General features: G+C 38.8%; 2 protein-coding genes across 2 annotated transcripts in view; both read left to right on the top strand.

Annotated features, from left to right (window-relative positions):
* The window catches only part of LOC133737066 (uncharacterized), a 104351-nt gene that overhangs the window by 20871 nt on the left and 66736 nt on the right, over positions 1-16744 (top strand). Inside the window, exons 3-7 of the mRNA XM_062164691.1 lie at positions 9261-9607; positions 9963-10120; positions 10253-10356; positions 14839-14930; positions 15003-15097. Of these exons, the coding sequence (XP_062020675.1) occupies positions 9261-9272 (12 nt within the window). The 3' untranslated portion in view covers positions 9273-9607; positions 9963-10120; positions 10253-10356; positions 14839-14930; positions 15003-15097. The remainder of the gene's footprint in view (positions 1-9260; positions 9608-9962; positions 10121-10252; positions 10357-14838; positions 14931-15002; positions 15098-16744) is intronic.
* On the top strand, positions 4583-9049 carry LOC133737069 (uncharacterized). Its single transcript, XM_062164696.1, has 4 exons — positions 4583-4706; positions 4886-6223; positions 6405-6750; positions 7291-9049. The coding sequence occupies exons 3-4, from the start codon at positions 6638-6640 to the stop codon at positions 9032-9034; spliced, it is 1857 nt and encodes a 618-aa protein (XP_062020680.1). The 5' UTR covers positions 4583-4706; positions 4886-6223; positions 6405-6637; the 3' UTR covers positions 9035-9049.

Here is a 16744-nt window from a genome sequence, read left to right as displayed (position 1 = left end):
CAGAAGAAGGTAGCCTATTGATGAGATGGCAAGCAGTGAGAATTGCATCTCCCCAAAGATACTTAGGCATATGAGCACTAAATAGAAGAGACCGAGCTATGTCAAGAACATGACGATTTTTTCTTTCTAACACCCCATTTTGTTCAAGGGTTTGAGGGCAAGTTGTAACGTCCCGTATCTTAATTTATCCGTTTACTAGTCATTTGGAAGGTAAACGACAACTACTTTTACCTTTTACTCTGTTTCAGAACTTTTAGTGGCCCTAAAGGATGACTTTTTGTTCGGGTCAAAATTTGAGAAAATGTTCTTCAAGAAAGTTGTAGAGGACGTTAAACCGAGCGCGTGCATATGTGGTACATAAAAATCGGAGTTCGTATGCGAAAGTTATAAGCGAAAATGTAAAAGTTACTGTTCATGGTAATTTATCTATAAATAGCCGAGTTACTTTGGTAAGTTTCCATTTTTGGAAACTTACCGGCTTTTCTCTCTCCTCTCCCCCGACCCTTTCTTCCTCTTCGGTCCGGTTTCTTCTTCCTCCGATTTCTCCCTTCTCCGGCCGACCCACGACGGAATCCGAGCACCGGCAAGCTCGCCTCCTCCTCCTTGTCACGCCTGTGGTGGTGTTTTGCGGTGGCTCGGCCGGAGGAGCTCAGATTTGAGCCGTGAAGTCCACTGTAGCAAATCGGAAGTTTCGTCGATTTCCGGCGATTTCGGCCGTTTCCGGCCACCAAACCGGCGTCGAAGGTGCGGTTTTCGCCAAGGATCATTTTCCCCCTAGCCTTGAGCCACGATTTGCAGTGTGGAGGTCGAATCGACGATTTCAAATCCTAGGGTTCTTGGGTTTTTCTGGAAAAAACTTCACCGGCCGGTTTCGACTGTTTCAAGGTAAAATTGGAACTTGTTGTAGTTGAGAAAAGTGTTAGGCTTGTTGAGTAGATGTTGTGGCTGAAATTTGGTGGCCATCGAAGGTGGTGGCCGCCGGCGCGTGGACCCCACGCGCCGCCACTGTTGGTGGCGCTTGGAGGCGTATAGGGCAGGTTTTTGGCTTCTGTTTTTAGCTAGTTAAATCCTATTTTTGATCTAGAGATTATATTTGTGAAGTTTGGTGGAAATTGAAGGAGTTTTGTATCGATTGTGTAATTCCGAAGTTGGGATGTCAATAATTGAATTACGAGAATCCGACCGTCGGATTTCTCTCGATTTTGCCCTAGAACCTTTAAACTAACGAGTTGGTATTAGGGGTGAAGATGGATTAAATGGGAATAGAAATTGGAAGTTTGATTTCAGAGGAAAAAATATTAGAATCGTATTTAAATTGTCGAATTGTCGCTTACGGAATATAATTGTGTACAGGACGACGTACCGAGCTCTTGCTCGATGAAGGAACTCGTATACTTGATCGTCGGAATAGTACTGTAAGTGGACTTTTGTTTTTAAAAATTGATGCATGCGATTATTTTCCCGAAATAATGATTTACTTATTTGTTTATCATTTTATCATTTTGCTATAATTTGCTTTTGGGAAATTGATTTCGAGATATCTTATGGATTTGCTTGCATTGTTGATTTATGAAGATTATGATTTATCTTGATTATCATTTTTGTTTATGATTTATGTTGATTTTTGACGAATTATATTCCGAGGTGATTTCCGGAATTATACTATTTAATCATATTTTTATTCGTCGATTTGAGATTTTTAAAGGATTTTCGAAATGGGATTTCGATGGAGTTATATTTCTTGTTTGTTTATCGACTTTCGGTTTTGGCATTGGGAATGCCTTGATGATGATTTTGGAATTGGTTTTGTTTCGATTTATGGAAATTATGATTTATTATTATTTCTTGCCTTTCTGATTTTGAATTTGAGATACTCTTGGCGTGTGGGACACGTCGTTGGAAATTCTTTTGCAAGATATGGGGAAGCTTATGTATTTATGGATTTTACTCGGTTTTTGGATTTCTCTTGCCATACTTTGGGTGATTATTTATCATGCTAGCATCGATATGTCCGCCTTTGTGGCGAGGTGATGGGATCACCGAAGCCCGTCCGCCTTTGTGGCGCTGATTACTGTCTTTGTGACAGTAATGCTGAAGCCCAGTATCCTAATCGCTACACTTAGTGGCGTGTGGGTATATAACGGGAGTATATGTGAGTACTTTAGCTTGGGAGGCTCATTCGTATGGCTATCCTCTTCCCCTACTTTTATATTATTTCTGGGCTAGCGGGGTCTAGTCCGATGATACGATACTCAGCGAGTTTGATTTACAGTTTCCAGTTTCCTGATTTTAAGAAATAAAGTTTTACAAACGTGGCACGCATCGAAGTTTTATAAATTTAAATAAGTGGGAAAGTATTTAAGTTTGCACATCAAATTTGGAGAGAAGAGAGTACCAAGGATGGCAGCATTAACATAAACGAGTGAGACTTAAATTTAATCGTAGTATAACGCAAAACAATCAATTAAATATACCACATTGTCAAGTTCACATATTCAACACCTGTCATTTTCTCCACGTTGATGATCCCAAATACATATAATTAATGTGCACAGAGTGAACCTTCAAAGAACAGAGATCAAATTAACAGAAAACACAAACACAAACCAAATGATCCTCAAAATCCATATAAATGCACAAAAATCCGTGATGACTGGCCATCTATAATTTGGATCAAGATTTTTTCTGTAAATACATACATACATATATGTATGTACCATATAATCGAAAATTAATCGACTAAATCTCAGCTCAGGCAAGCTTCTACATATTACAAAACCACAACCTCTACATATATCTCCGAGCTAGGAATCAAGCTCTGAGCAAATATAAACACAAACACTCAATCTACACAGTAAAAATCGAAACTCACCGGGTCCGACGAAACAGAGGACCGACCCGACGCAATGCTAGCTCCTGGTTTTGTGATGTCGAGGGTGAAGGAAGAAGGAGGCAGCAGTGATGAGGATAATCAAGCAGTGAACATGTCACGTTTAATAATATTTGTCAGTGAAAGGGTCCAATCATTGTTGATTTCCGAAGGAAAGAAAGTTGAGAGTGGTGGAGAGAATCATCAAGCTGAAGTTATATATACGTATTTGGATTTAAGATGCTGGGAGATTTTCAAATTCTGTTTGGAGGAGTCTCTGAAATTAAATTTTTCTTTAACTTTCTCCCAGAACATTTTACGCTCTATATGTTGGATTGCAAGAAGTGCACTGTCCTTATTGAACAAAACATTTATTGGTGAAGGGTTACAATTGTACACTACTGTGCTTGATTGTATTTCTTTGGTATTTTCATCCCAAGAAGGCTACTCAAATGAAAATTTAGACATGTGGATTTCAACTGTAAGTTCAGTTCTTGACCTTGGACACAAATTTTACAGTGAAGCTCCTGTTAGTGGCAATGAGGGTGTATTTGTTTTCCGATTCTTGTGCTTGGTGCTTGAGCCATTTGCCAGGTTTTTAAGGGCTCACGCAGCTCGGAAAGATGGATTTCGTGATTTTAGTAATAAGCTCCTTGAGCCTCTGTTGCATCTCTTGGGTCTCTTGCATCTCCAGATTGGTGGAAGTAATCCTGGTTGGACGAGAAACTTAGTGAAGCTTGTTGAAGATGTATTATCTCATGGGCTATATCACCCACTCCACAATGATGGGTTTTTGAGTTTATCCAGTACTGAAAAATGCGCCACATCCAAACATGGGAAGTCAAAAGATTCCAAAACAATCAACCAGAGTTATCATAGACATTTATTTGATAAAGTGGAAGGAATTTTAGCTGCAAAGAATGCTTTTGCAGTAGAAAGCATAGGAATATTGTTTCACTTGCTTATTGATCAAGTTAAAAAGCTAAAGAGGGATTCAGCGCTGACCGCAAGTACCAAAATGATGGGGAAAAGTGAAGGTTCAAGGCAGTTAGAAGATAGTTCATTGGGTCAAACGTCTACGATGTCGTCTGAGAGTCGTATTGTTGAAAAAAATTATTGCTCAACTAGTTTCAATCCAGAAACACGAAAGTCGCTTCACTATTTTTTTGTACTGATTATGGAGCCTCTTTTGCTTGAGATCAATGGCTTTCTTGAAACTAAGCTGAAAGTGGGCCCTGAATTGATGGATGTTCATTGCACACTTAAAGCTATAAATAATGTACTTTTGGTCTTTATGCATGAAAAGATTTATGTGAGAACAGAGGATGCCTCTGAGGGAGCTTGTCTTAATTTCTTGAAGAAGGTTTATAATATCATCATCTCATTGTCCTCCGATTTAATTCAGTTGTCAGTTACACACTCAGATAGTTTTACTCTAATAGCAAATGAGGTACTTTCTGCTGTAGGCTATCTTTTGGAAATTGGATATGATGTTCTAGAGAATGATCTGGTAAGCTTGTGGTTAATGATGCTCTCTTACTTTTTAATAAAATACAATAGAGGGATGGGCGGTGGGTTCCCGGTTGCGATGGCCCCCTTTCTTTCGGGATTGTGGGTGGGTGCCAGTCACCCCAAATCGGCTGTCGCAGAGGAACTAATATCGCCTAATCCTCTATTTAATTTAAAAAAAACAAAAAAAAAAACAAAAAAAAAAATGATGCTCTCTTACTTGGCCATTGGGCTTTCTTTGGTGGATTCTCCGGATAGATGCTCATTATTCTCCAAGATAACAGATACTGGATGCCAATTAATTATGCTCTATAGTCAACTTCGCCAGGTTAGTAGAATGCTCTTTGATCAAGCATTTTCCATCTTTTAACTGTATTTTTTATTATGTTTTGTATATGGAGGTCTTTGATTTAGTTTCTGCTGATAATTTGTTTTGTTCTTTCAAAGTTTTCTTGTACTTGTGATTGTGATTGTAATCCCATTGGTTCACCTATTGCACCATTGCAGGTGAATAATACTATCTTTGCATTGTGTAAAGCAATAAGGGTTATTAATTTACATAATAGCGATGGCGAACTGAACTATACTAGATGTGTCATTCCTTTTCATGGTGAAGCATATGCAAAAGCCGTGGAAATGCTATTATCTGTGCATGAATTCAAAATTGCAATCCATAAAGCAATGAAGTCCATACCAGAAGGACAAGCAAGCCAGTGTATTCGGCAGTTAACATTGGATATATCAGAATCTCTGGAGTGGATGAAAGTTAGTTGTTCGGAGGCTGATGAAAAAGAATTTTCTGAATGCCATCTAAGTAGCTTGCACAGTTTTAATGTGGAAGCTGAGCTTTACGGGAGAGGGTTGTCAGAAATATATGCACTATTCCTAGAGTCATTGATTGTCACAACTGGAAACTGTAACCTTCTTGGCGCTTCTATAAAGGAATTAATTAGAGTGATTTTCCCTTGCATGAGCAATCTGGTTGGACCACTGCAGGAGGATGCTGTAAACAAATTCCTATGGTGTGTCGCGGTAAAAGATTCTGACAATGTGATCGCTAGAAACAAAAACAAATATCTGATATTTGGAGTTTCCACTTATTGGGTAGTTTTGTTCTTCTTTCGATTGTATAGCTCCTGCCGATGCTTATATAGGCAAGCAGCAATCCTTATGCCTCCAGATTTATCAAGAAAGATGTCTGCAGAAATGGGAGATTCGTTCTCCTCATTCTCTGGCAGGGATTGGATGGAAATGTCTGATTGGATCAATGGGGGATTTTTCTCTTGGATTGTACAACCTTCAGCTTCTCTTCTTTCTGTTATTCAATCTGTTTCAAACATCTTTTGTAAGGACCGTGCAGCTGATTCTTGTCCTTTAACTTATCTAATGCATGCTATGGCTTGTGAAAGGCTTGTGGATTTGAATAGTCGTATAAAGTCTTTTGAATATTTGATTGAAAATGGTGACAATCTGGTGCAAGTTGCGGAGATCTCTTCTTTGAGGCAAGAGGCAGCAGGACTTACGGGATTTATGATGGAGCACCTCTCATTAGTGTCTGAAGATCAACAGCGAATATTCATTTCTGCTGATACGACTAATAATAAGATGGTTCACTATGAAAGTGACGAATGGGATTTCAGTATTTGCTCTGTGAACAAGAAGTCATTGCCAACTGCACTTTGGTGGGTTGTTTGCCAAAATATTCATGCATGGTGCCCTCATGTAAGAAGCAGCTTTGGGGTGGTTATAGAGCACAAGAACCATGAAGCTGACAGGCTGAAGAATGTGGCATTGCATCAAATCTCATCACAGTGCTTTATTGATTCGAGTCTGTATGAGCAAAGAGTAAGCATCTTTCAAAGATCAAATGCTGCTTCCCCTGACCCTCACGTGATGTACATGCACACACACAAAGTTGTATCTTGCAAAATATTTTTATTTGTATCTTTTTGGGGATTCTTTTTGTTTCACACTTTTCATTTACTGGTAATCTCAATCAGGGTATTTATTTTATCTCTTGTATTAGTTTGTCCGCAGGTATTTTGCAAAGAGGTTCTGCCGTGCATTGGAGAAATCTACATTGCCTTCATCAGCGACTTTCCATCCGGCAATGTTAAATTCAAATTATCACCTAATTGGCCGAATGTCTTAAGTGATTTAGAGAACTCATCATTGGCTATTTCCTGCAACAAACTCAATGTATTTGATTGTTCTTCAGCCTCAAGTTGCAAGGGACAAAACTCCCAACCATCTACCATCATGAAATTTACAGCTTGTCAGAGTTTGCTTAATCTTTTGAGTTGTATGCCAAAAGGTCATTTGGACACGAGATCATTTTCACGTTATGTGACTTCTATTCTGAACCTCGAAAGGTATGAGCTTTCATGGGTTTGATGTATGGTCCAACAATACAGTTCTTATTGCTTAAAAGAAGTAAAAGATAAGAAATCTTCTATACTGAGTAATTATCATTCCCAATTCGAAATAGTCAATAAAATGAAATATTCAATTAGTTGAGTTGGGTTCCAAGATTAAAATGGTTGCCCAGTTCAGTTATGTTTTCTTTCTGTTGCTGTTTTTGTTGTTTCATTTTCTGAACATAGTTCCATAAAATGTATGCAAAAGAGAGGAATTTGGTTAGACTCTTGTTTGTTTCAATTTGCATGGAAAAGTGCATGCACAACTGCTTATTCTTGATACACTTTCTAATTCTGATATTTTTTCTAATACTTCATGGGTGAAGATAATAGTACCTCATTATGTATATGTGAACCTTTTTCCCCAGCAGTCTCAAGAATTCATATCTCATGAAAAGTAATATTGTGTGTTTTCCTTTCAATTTGAATTGAAGTTAATATTTGTATCCATTCAATCAAGGCATTTGTTAATATAACCAGTTCTGTGTATTTCAGGATTGTTGTTGGCGGCTTATTAGATTATCAGAATGCTTCATACTCAACTTATTATTATGATCTCTTCAGATTGTTTGTGTCCTGTCGGAAGGCCTTAAGATGTATAACTACTGCTTGTGAGGAGACAGTAGCCAGTCCAACCTCAGACACCGTACTCTTTGAGGATTTATTTCCAGTTTCATGGCTTTACAAGTCAGTGCATATGGTTGCTGGGCTTCAAGAATCATTCTCAAAAGATATTTATCATCAAGTCCATGATATGATCTTGGCGTTAATGGATCACACATTTTATGTGTTTCTGACATTAAATAAATATCAATCCAATCATGCTGTTCGTTTCCTTGAGGTTGCTGAGCTGAAGTTTGGATGTGCCCAAGAACAGAGAAGTTTATTGAATTCGTCCAATTATATTGAAGCCTGGAAAAGTGTAAACGTTGTTGCTAAGATTTTGAAGGAACAGATGCAGATCTTACTTGTAAATGTGAAGAATGGCATTTGTAATGGAAAAGAGGAAGTTTCTGTTGATGCTTTAAATTTGAACAAGTTTGCTTCCATAATTTCGTGTTTTAGTGGGTTTTTATGGGGCCAAGCATGTGTTGTGATTGACACAGATGGGAGAAATAGTGATGAGAAAGCTAAGTTGTCAAGGTGGAAACTTGAACCAATCTCCGAACTCAACCTCTGTATAAAGGTTTTTGAAGAAATTTCTAGTCTTCTTCTACAAATGTTTATTCTTGACGATAATCAGCAGTCCACAACTATATGTCATGCCTATAATCTTCAGAAGTCAGGCTACAATTTAGATTTGTTGGGTGCAGAGAAGATTTTGCCAGAAGGCAATGATGCTGACGCTGATATGGCATGTGGTGGACTGCAGGATGAATCTGCAGTTGCAGTGACGTGCTCAGCATCATCTGACATCTGTGATGGCTCTGTAGTTGGTAGTGTTCATAGAAGAAGACCGCGCTTGAAAGATGCAAATAGTATTGTTAGTGTTCTCACTGCTGTTGATTCATTTGAACTGCAATCTTTAAATAAGCCTTTGTTGAGAAGCATGCTAAAAGGTGATTTCCCCAACGCAGCATTTTTACTCAGGCAGTTGTTAATCGCCTCTTCTGCTATTTTGAGGCTAAATTTGCATATTAAGAGCGCTCCCATGTTGTCAAGCTTGGTGCATAAGTTTGCTGGGATTATGCAAGTCTTGTTATTGGAATCAGCGGACGCAATTCAGGTGCCACACTTCTATTATTTTGTGTGTTTAGATGGTGTTCTGAAGTATCTGGAAGAATTAGGGAATCATTTTCCTTTGACTAATCATACCTTATCCAGAGATCTGTTTGACAGGATGGTTCAGCTACAGTTACGGGCTCTAGGGAAATGCATAACTTTACAAGGGAAAAGAGCAACTCTTGCATCTCATGAAACAAGCACCAACACACCCATAGGAGAAAGGAGATTTTGTGAAGCATCATCTTTTTCTGGCTGGGAATATTTATTGGATGAATTCAAAGCTAGGTTGAGGTCATCATTTGCTGTGTTCATAAAGAAATCAACAGAGTTGCATCTCCAATCTGCAGTTCAAGCTATCGAAAGAGCCCTAGTTGGTGTGCGGGAAGGGTGCACAGTGAGGTATGACATATGTGCTGGAAGTGAAGATGGAGGAAAGGTTTCTTCAATTGTTGCGTCTGGCATTGATTGCTTGGATTTTGTTCTGCAATTTGTTTCCCTATTTAGCTATGCATAAGTTAAGCTACTGCATTGATGAATGGAACTGTATGTCTATAGCAATTGCTTCACATAAGGACCTCTTTTAGCTACTTATTCTATGACTTATGTTCTAGCCATACAGAAGTGTGAATTAAATGCAAGGACATATTACCACATTGGAAGAAAAGTGTATGGATTCAAGTGTATAATAATTCCCTTCAGCTATTGTATGGACATGCTCTGACCTTTTATTTGTGTTTCAGGACGCAATTTGATTGTGGTTAAAAAATACATTCAGAGGTTAATTGCCCGCATGTTCAATGTTATTCTGCATCTGCAGAGTCCACTAATCTTCTATGAGAGATTCACTCAGAGTAAAGATGATAGTGATCCAGATCCAGGAACAGTCATTCTTATGTGTGTTGACGTACTGGCAAGAATTTCTGGCAAGCATGCAATATACAAAATGGATCTCTGGCATGTAGCACACTCGTTACGTATACCTTCAGCACTTTTTCAAGATTTCCATCTGTTAAAACATTCTAAACGTCCTGTTCCAAATGATTCTTCAACAAGTCCAAATAACCAACCATCCGACCCAGTAGCAAGTGTGCATGTCTCCGATATAGATACGCAATACTCAATCGGCCTATATTCTGCTTGCTGCCGATTATTGCATAATGTTGTGAAGCATCACAAAAGATATATATATATATATTCATTTGGTATTAAAAATTTCATAGTAAGGACTTGCGAAGTGTGCAATAGACTATTAAGCTTAGGCCAAAACTGAAAACATAAAGATCAGGTGGGAAGAGGTATAGTATGCATAAGAACTTTAAACTTTTGATATTCATCTTTTGCAAATTGATTGTCAAAGAAGTTTGAAATGGTCTATATTTCTTGTACATTACTCATCAAGTAGACTGTGCTAAGAATTACAGTAATTCTTTTGTAATTTCTAGTGAATGCGAGGTGTATGTTGCTCTACTTCAAGCTTCTGTTCGTGTTCTTCTTTATTGCTTGGAGACATTGGATGCTGTTGTGGTAGCCAGGGAAGGCTTCTTTTCATGGGAAGTAGAAGGAGTCAAATGTGCATGTTCTCAGAAGGATTTATGAAGAGGTAGGTGCTCACTGATAGTATCATTTTAATTTAGATTATAGTTTTGTTCCATTAAGTTTTGACTTTAATGTGACTGAACACCAAAAGGAGAAAATAACTTCATCACCTGGTTTTATCATATCTATTTTGCAGCTAAGACATCAAAAAGAGGTCTTTGGTCCACACTGTTACCACTTTTTAGCTTATTACATACGGGTTTATTCAGGATATGGCCCCCGCAAAACAGGCATCAAAAGGTAATTTTTGCTACCTTGAAATATATTTGTTGTTTCCCAGTGAACATAAAAGGCAGAGCAGCCAATGATGCACTCTTCGCTAATTGGTGCTCGTTAGAATACATATTTTCTGTAGAGACTCTCGTTATGATCTCGGGTTGTTCTCTTCATGCTTATTGTAATCTGGGGTTTAGGTATCATGTCCCCCCCCATGTATTCTGAGGTTTCATTAATGGTCAAGACTTGAGGGCAGCCGTATTGACCCTATTTCAAAAAAAAAAAAAAAAAAAAAGGCAGAGCAGATTAATTAGTTAAAACTGATAATGGTGCCTTATTCTAAATTAAGATTAATGCTGGCCTTTGATTGGTGGAGAAGGGGCGAGGTTGGTGTAGACCTATGTCATATTACTTCTTCTCCTACATCATTGACAAATATCAAGCATCCTTCTTTGGCACCAGTTTCGTTACCTAGTGGAGACACGGCTGGAATATCTATGACTGGATCAATTCAATTTAATGATTCTTTTCAATTAAATGATGTCCTCTGTGTGCCAAGTTTTAGAGTTGATCTTATGTCTGTTGGCAAAACAATCGATGATTTATCTTGTTCAGTGACATTTTTCCCATCTTGGTGTATTTTACAGGACTTGGCTACGAGGACGATGATTGGTGTGGGTAAGCGACGTGGTAACCTCTACTACCTTGTGGCGTTGGCTTCAACTTCTCCTTCCTCTCACTTCGCTTGCAATCTCATCATATCCTCTGATCTTTGGCATCGTCGTTTGGGTCACCTTTCCTCTGCTCGTCTCCAATTTTTAGCTAATAATTCTCTCCATTTTAATTTTGATTCTAATCATAAATGTGACGTTTGTCCATTGGCGAAACAAACTCGCCAACCTTTTCCTTCCAGTTCAATTTCAACTTCGAAGTGTTTTTCTCTTATTCATTGTGATATTTGGGGACGTTATAAAATTCCTTCTCTTTCTGGTGCTCATTACTTTTTGACTATTGTGGATGATTTTTCCCGATTTACATGGATTTTCTTAATGCGACACAAAAGTGAAACACAACCTTTACTCCGTCGTTTTTTTAATTATGTAAACACTCAATTCAACACAAAAGTTCAACAACTTCGTTCAGATAATAGGGCTGAATTTCTTTCATTACAAAATTTCTTTCTTGAAGAAGGTGTTCTTTTTCAACATTCTTGTGTTTATACACCGCAGCAAAATGGTGTCGTTGAGCGGAAACATCGACATATCCTTGAAATCGCTCGTGCCCTTCGTTTTCAGTCACATCTACCCATTAATTTTTGGGGAGAATGTGTCCTCACTGCCGTATATATCATCAATCGTCTTCCCACCTTGCTGCTTCACCGGAAAACACCTTTTGAAATTGTTCATAATAAACTTCCTGATTATTCTCGGATGCGAGTATTTGGGTGTATTGCTTTCGCAACCATTCCCAATCCGTCTTCAAAATTTTCTCCTCGTGCTACCAAATGCATTTTTCTAGGTTATCCCATGGGACAGAAGGCTTACAAACTCTACGATATTGAGACCCGAAAAATTTTCACTAATAGAGATGTCATTTTTCTTGAGGACAAATTCCACCATTTACCAAACACAAGCCCAACCGAAACAAATCCAACGGCCCAGCCCATTCCTCTCCCTTTAGTCTCTGACCTTTTCTTCAGTCCTTCTTCTTCACCAAACACGCGTTCTTCTCCTTTCCCCGATTCAGAGACCATGCCATCGCCATCTCCACCACCACATACTCCACCGCCCTCTCCACCACCCAATCCATCGCCCTCTCCACCACCCAATCCACTGCCCTTTCCACCACATATTCCGCCGCCACCCTCCACTATCAAAACCTATGTTCGCCGCCCTACAGTCCCAGCACCGGCGATCGCGCCGTCCTCTCCTCCTCCGCCTGAGTCGCCCGGCTCTTCTTTGGCCCCCACCCATTCGTCTCCTTCTCCTAATTCCACTTCTTCCGTCGATTTACCCGAACAACCCCCAGTTGATGTCGAACCAGTTGAAGCCATTCAACCTGACCCTCTTCCCATTGTTCCCGCCGAACCGCTTCGTCATTCTCAGCGCTCTCGAGAAGCCAACGTTCGCCTAAAGGACTACGTTTGCTCGCAGGTGATTCTGCCTCCGCATCAATTGTCCTCGGCCTTGTCTAGTTTCACACCAGGTATGCGGTATCCACTCTGTCATTACATTTCATATGATCGGTATTCACCTGCTCACCTCAGTTATATTGCTAATGTTAGTCGGGATGAGGAGCCGACTTCTTATGAGGTTGCATCAGTTGATCCAAAATGGCAGGAAGCTATGAATTCTGAGCTTCAAGCTCTTATTGATAATCAGACATGGAGTCTCGTTCCTCTGCCTCCTGGAAAACGCCCAATCAGCTGTAAATGGGTGTATCGAGTCAAGCGCAAGGCTGACGGTTCTGTCGAGCGCTATAAGGCTCGTCTTGTTGCTCGGGGTTTTACTCAGACCGCAGGTATCTACTATCACGATACTTTTTCTCCTACTGCCAAAATGGTCACTGTTCGTTGCCTTCTTGCTGTTGCTGCTAGTCTAAATTGGTCCTTACATCAATTAGATGTCAATAATGCTTTTTTGAATGGTGATTTATTGGAGGAAATTTACATGTCTCCTCCTCCTGGTCTTCGGCGACAGGGGGAGAATCTAGTGTGTCGCCTTCACAAGTCGTTGTATGGACTCAAATAGGCCTCTCGTCAATGGTTTTCTAAGTTCACAGAGGCCATTCTTGCTGCTGGTTTCTCTCAGTCCAAAGCTGACTATTCCTTGTTCGTCCGCAAGCATGGTACATCTCTCACTGTATTGTTAATCTATGTGGATGACATTCTGATAACAGGAAACAATATGGAGTCTATTAATGCTCTGAAACAGTTCCTCCATACTCGTTTTCGCATCAAGGACCTTGGTGATCTGAAATTCTTCCTCGGCATTGAGGTAGCTCGTTCTAAGAAAGGCATTTACATATCTCAACGCAAATATGCCTTGGAAATTATCAAAGATAGCGGCTACTTGGGTGCTAAGCCGGTTGAGTTTCCCATGGAAGAATCCAAGCTTTCAGACAAAGGAGAATTACTCAAAGATTCTGCCTCATATCGGCGCCTAGTTGGTCGGCTGATTTATTTGACCGTTACTAGACCCGACATCACATACTCAGTACATATTCTTAGCCGGTTTATGCATGAACCTCGCTTGCAACATATGACTGCTGCCCTTCGAGTTGTTCGTTACTTGAAGTCATCTCCTGGTCAGGGTTTACTTCTTCATGCCAATAATTCTTTAAACCTGAAGGCGTTTTGTGACTCTGATTGGGCGGGTTGTCCTATTACCCGCCTCTCTACTACTGGTTATTGTGTGTTTCTAGGAGATTCTTTAATTTCATGGAGAACCAAAAGGCAAAAGACTGTGTCTTTATCAAGTGCAGAAGCTGAATACAGAGCAATGGCAGGTACTTGCTGTGAGCTTACTTGGCTACGCTATTTATTGACTGATTTACATTTGCCTGTTCCAAGTCCTGCTGTTTTACATTGTGATAATCAGGCTGCATTGCACATTGCTAAGAATCCTGTGTTCCATGAGAGAACTAGGCATATTGAAATGGATTGTCATTTTATTCGGGACAAAATTGTGAAAGGTGAAGTTGTTACACGATTTGTGATTTCTTCACACCAATTAGCAGATGTGTTTACAAAAGCTTTGGGAAAAGAAAAGTTCAAACAGCTCATGAGCAAGTTGGGAGTTATTGATATACACTCTCCAACTTGAGGGGGAGTGTTGGAAAGTAAATCTTGCAGTATTGAATTGGGATTGTCTTGATATGCAAGAATATATTTGTATTAAGTAGTTTTGATTTGATAGGATAATCTGTACAGTTTTGATTCCAATTGTAATTGTGTTAGTTGTCTTTCCTTACTGGTCTCCTAACTTGTTGGAGAACCACGAGATGTATGGTAGGTGCTCTGTATATATGTTACATGATTGAATACAATTGATTCATTCAGCCAAAACATCTTTTCCTATACTATGTTCATATCATATATTCTTTTTCCCAATCTCCAGAAACTTGAGTATGAAATGATGCCATCCGTTCCAATTTCTATGAAATGAATGATGTGGAACCGAATGGCAGATTTGAGAATTTAGAGATAGGTTCAGAACAGAAGGGAAGATTAGGTTTAAGTGAGGAGAAACAATGAGAAGAGATAGACCAGGGACAACAAGGATATTATCAATGGGAGATAACCAACAGCCGAGATATCACGCTAATTTTTAATGTTCCTAAGATTAACCCAAAATTAAGTATTTTAATCATTTGATCTTATTCTGCATCAGTCAGAGGACATCAAGTATGCGCAAATGCACCAATTACAATCTCCAAAAATCAATAATTTTTTTTTTTTTTGAAGTGTCCCTTATATGTAGTCTGAACTATCCCATGGACTTGGAGGGAAATAGATGAAGCTCTAAGACCAGGTGTATATGCGCTGATAGATGTTTGCTCACCTGATGATCTTCAACGTCTTCATACCTCATTTGGAGGTAAACAAATTTGACTTGATAAAAGATATGATTGAAAGGAATTGATTTCTCATATTCTTCTTGTTTGTGTAGAGGGTCCTTGCAGAAACACTTTGTCAACCTTGAAGCACGATTACGAACTCAATTTCCAGTACCAGGGAAAAGTCTAAGCGAAGCTTATTTCTGTGGTAGGATATACCCGCATCATCATTTGAATCTGCCTATGTGACTCTTTTACCATGTTAGAAATAGGGTAACATCTTACCTATGTTATAATATTTTTGTAGTGATATCTTTCTTATACATTAGGCTAACGATTTGGACGTGAAAGTAACAAAGCTGCTTGTTATCACTAAATTGGATAACCCGAAGTCATGTTGTAGGTAAACTACCTAAAAGGTGACCTTGTGAAGAAGAGAGAAAAAGATGTGTTTATATGCATGGGTGTCATTTCACGAGCTTTGTCCTTTTACAAGGACGACCCCCATTCACCTTTTCAATAACACCTTTACGTCTTTAATGTACCATACTCTGATTGGGTCCATTCTGATGTAACTGTCCATCCTACCTTTCTCAGTTTGAAAACCCAGCTAGCTATTTTTTTTTTTTTTTTCCTTTTTCTCAGTTTGAAAACCCAGCTAGCTATTTGAAACAAGAAGAAATGGTCTTAGAAACTCATTCAATAATCGACTGATTATTGTTATAAACTCTCGCTAATGGCATCGTCGACATGCCTGTCATATGTGTTCTTGATCAATAAACTCGATTTTTACTTTAAAACGTGTGATAGATAAGTTTATGAAACTAAATACAAACAAAACTCACTAAACATACAGTTTAGCTTAATACAAACGAAACTCACCAACATATTAAATAAAAGTTATGTTGGTAAGGGAAAATTATTTTAACGTTTGGTAAGTGAAAATCATTATAGAATGTACTCCAAGTAATTATTAGTCAATTATTAGACACATGGCCTTTTAAGTACTCTTCTTTCTATTTGAAATGGGCATCGACATGGAGAATGTTAATGAGTTATCTGCTCCCATGTTGTAGTTCCTAAAAGCTACACATTCAAAAAGTTTGTCTGCACACATTTGTGAAAAGGCCCTATAATGCCTGATCAATTCAATTTCTAAATGACAAATACATCCCCCTAATTAAGGTGATTGAGAATATACAAGAAAAAGGACATGAGAAGAGTTAGGCTTACTTACAGAACTGCCTAATCTCTGAGTGGATTGTAGAGTTCCACCACAAGCTATATATGAACTACCCAACTAGGTTTTTTTTATTTTTATTTTTTAAATTTTGCATTCTTTCCCCCACTCGGTTCAGGGTTCAATAGAATTGAGCCTAAACTTGTTGATAAGATATTGGAAATCTTGTTGGCAATTAAGCTAAAAAGGTCAAACAATTATTACAACGGTTCAACAGACTGCAAGTTCACATGCCTTGGACCTTGTCACTAAACTTTATGCTTTTATGGATCTCATGCCTTAATATAGTTTTATGATGTGACATACTAAGTTTCTAACATCCTCAAAGAAATTTGGTTTTCACCAAGGCCCTGAATATCAATCTTACTTTTTCATCACTGGAGGTTTTCAGACCATTGAAACTATTTGCAAACATAGCTTTTCATAGCATAACCCTAATTTTCATCCAACAAAAGCCCCTTCATATACAAGTTTCGGTCTTACGGGAATGAGCAACGATCGATGAAATGACAATCGCAAAATCTGATTGCCTAGATGATTATGGAGGAAGTTGCTTTCACTACTAAACCATGCTTAATTGTCTGTTGAAGCGAGACCCACCCCCTTAAACTCATT

The sequence above is a fragment of the Rosa rugosa genome, chromosome 3 (genome assembly GCF_958449725.1).
Source record: "Rosa rugosa chromosome 3, drRosRugo1.1, whole genome shotgun sequence".
Taxonomy (NCBI): Eukaryota; Viridiplantae; Streptophyta; class Magnoliopsida; order Rosales; family Rosaceae; genus Rosa; species Rosa rugosa.
This window is presented reverse-complemented; position numbering and strand designations above follow the sequence as displayed.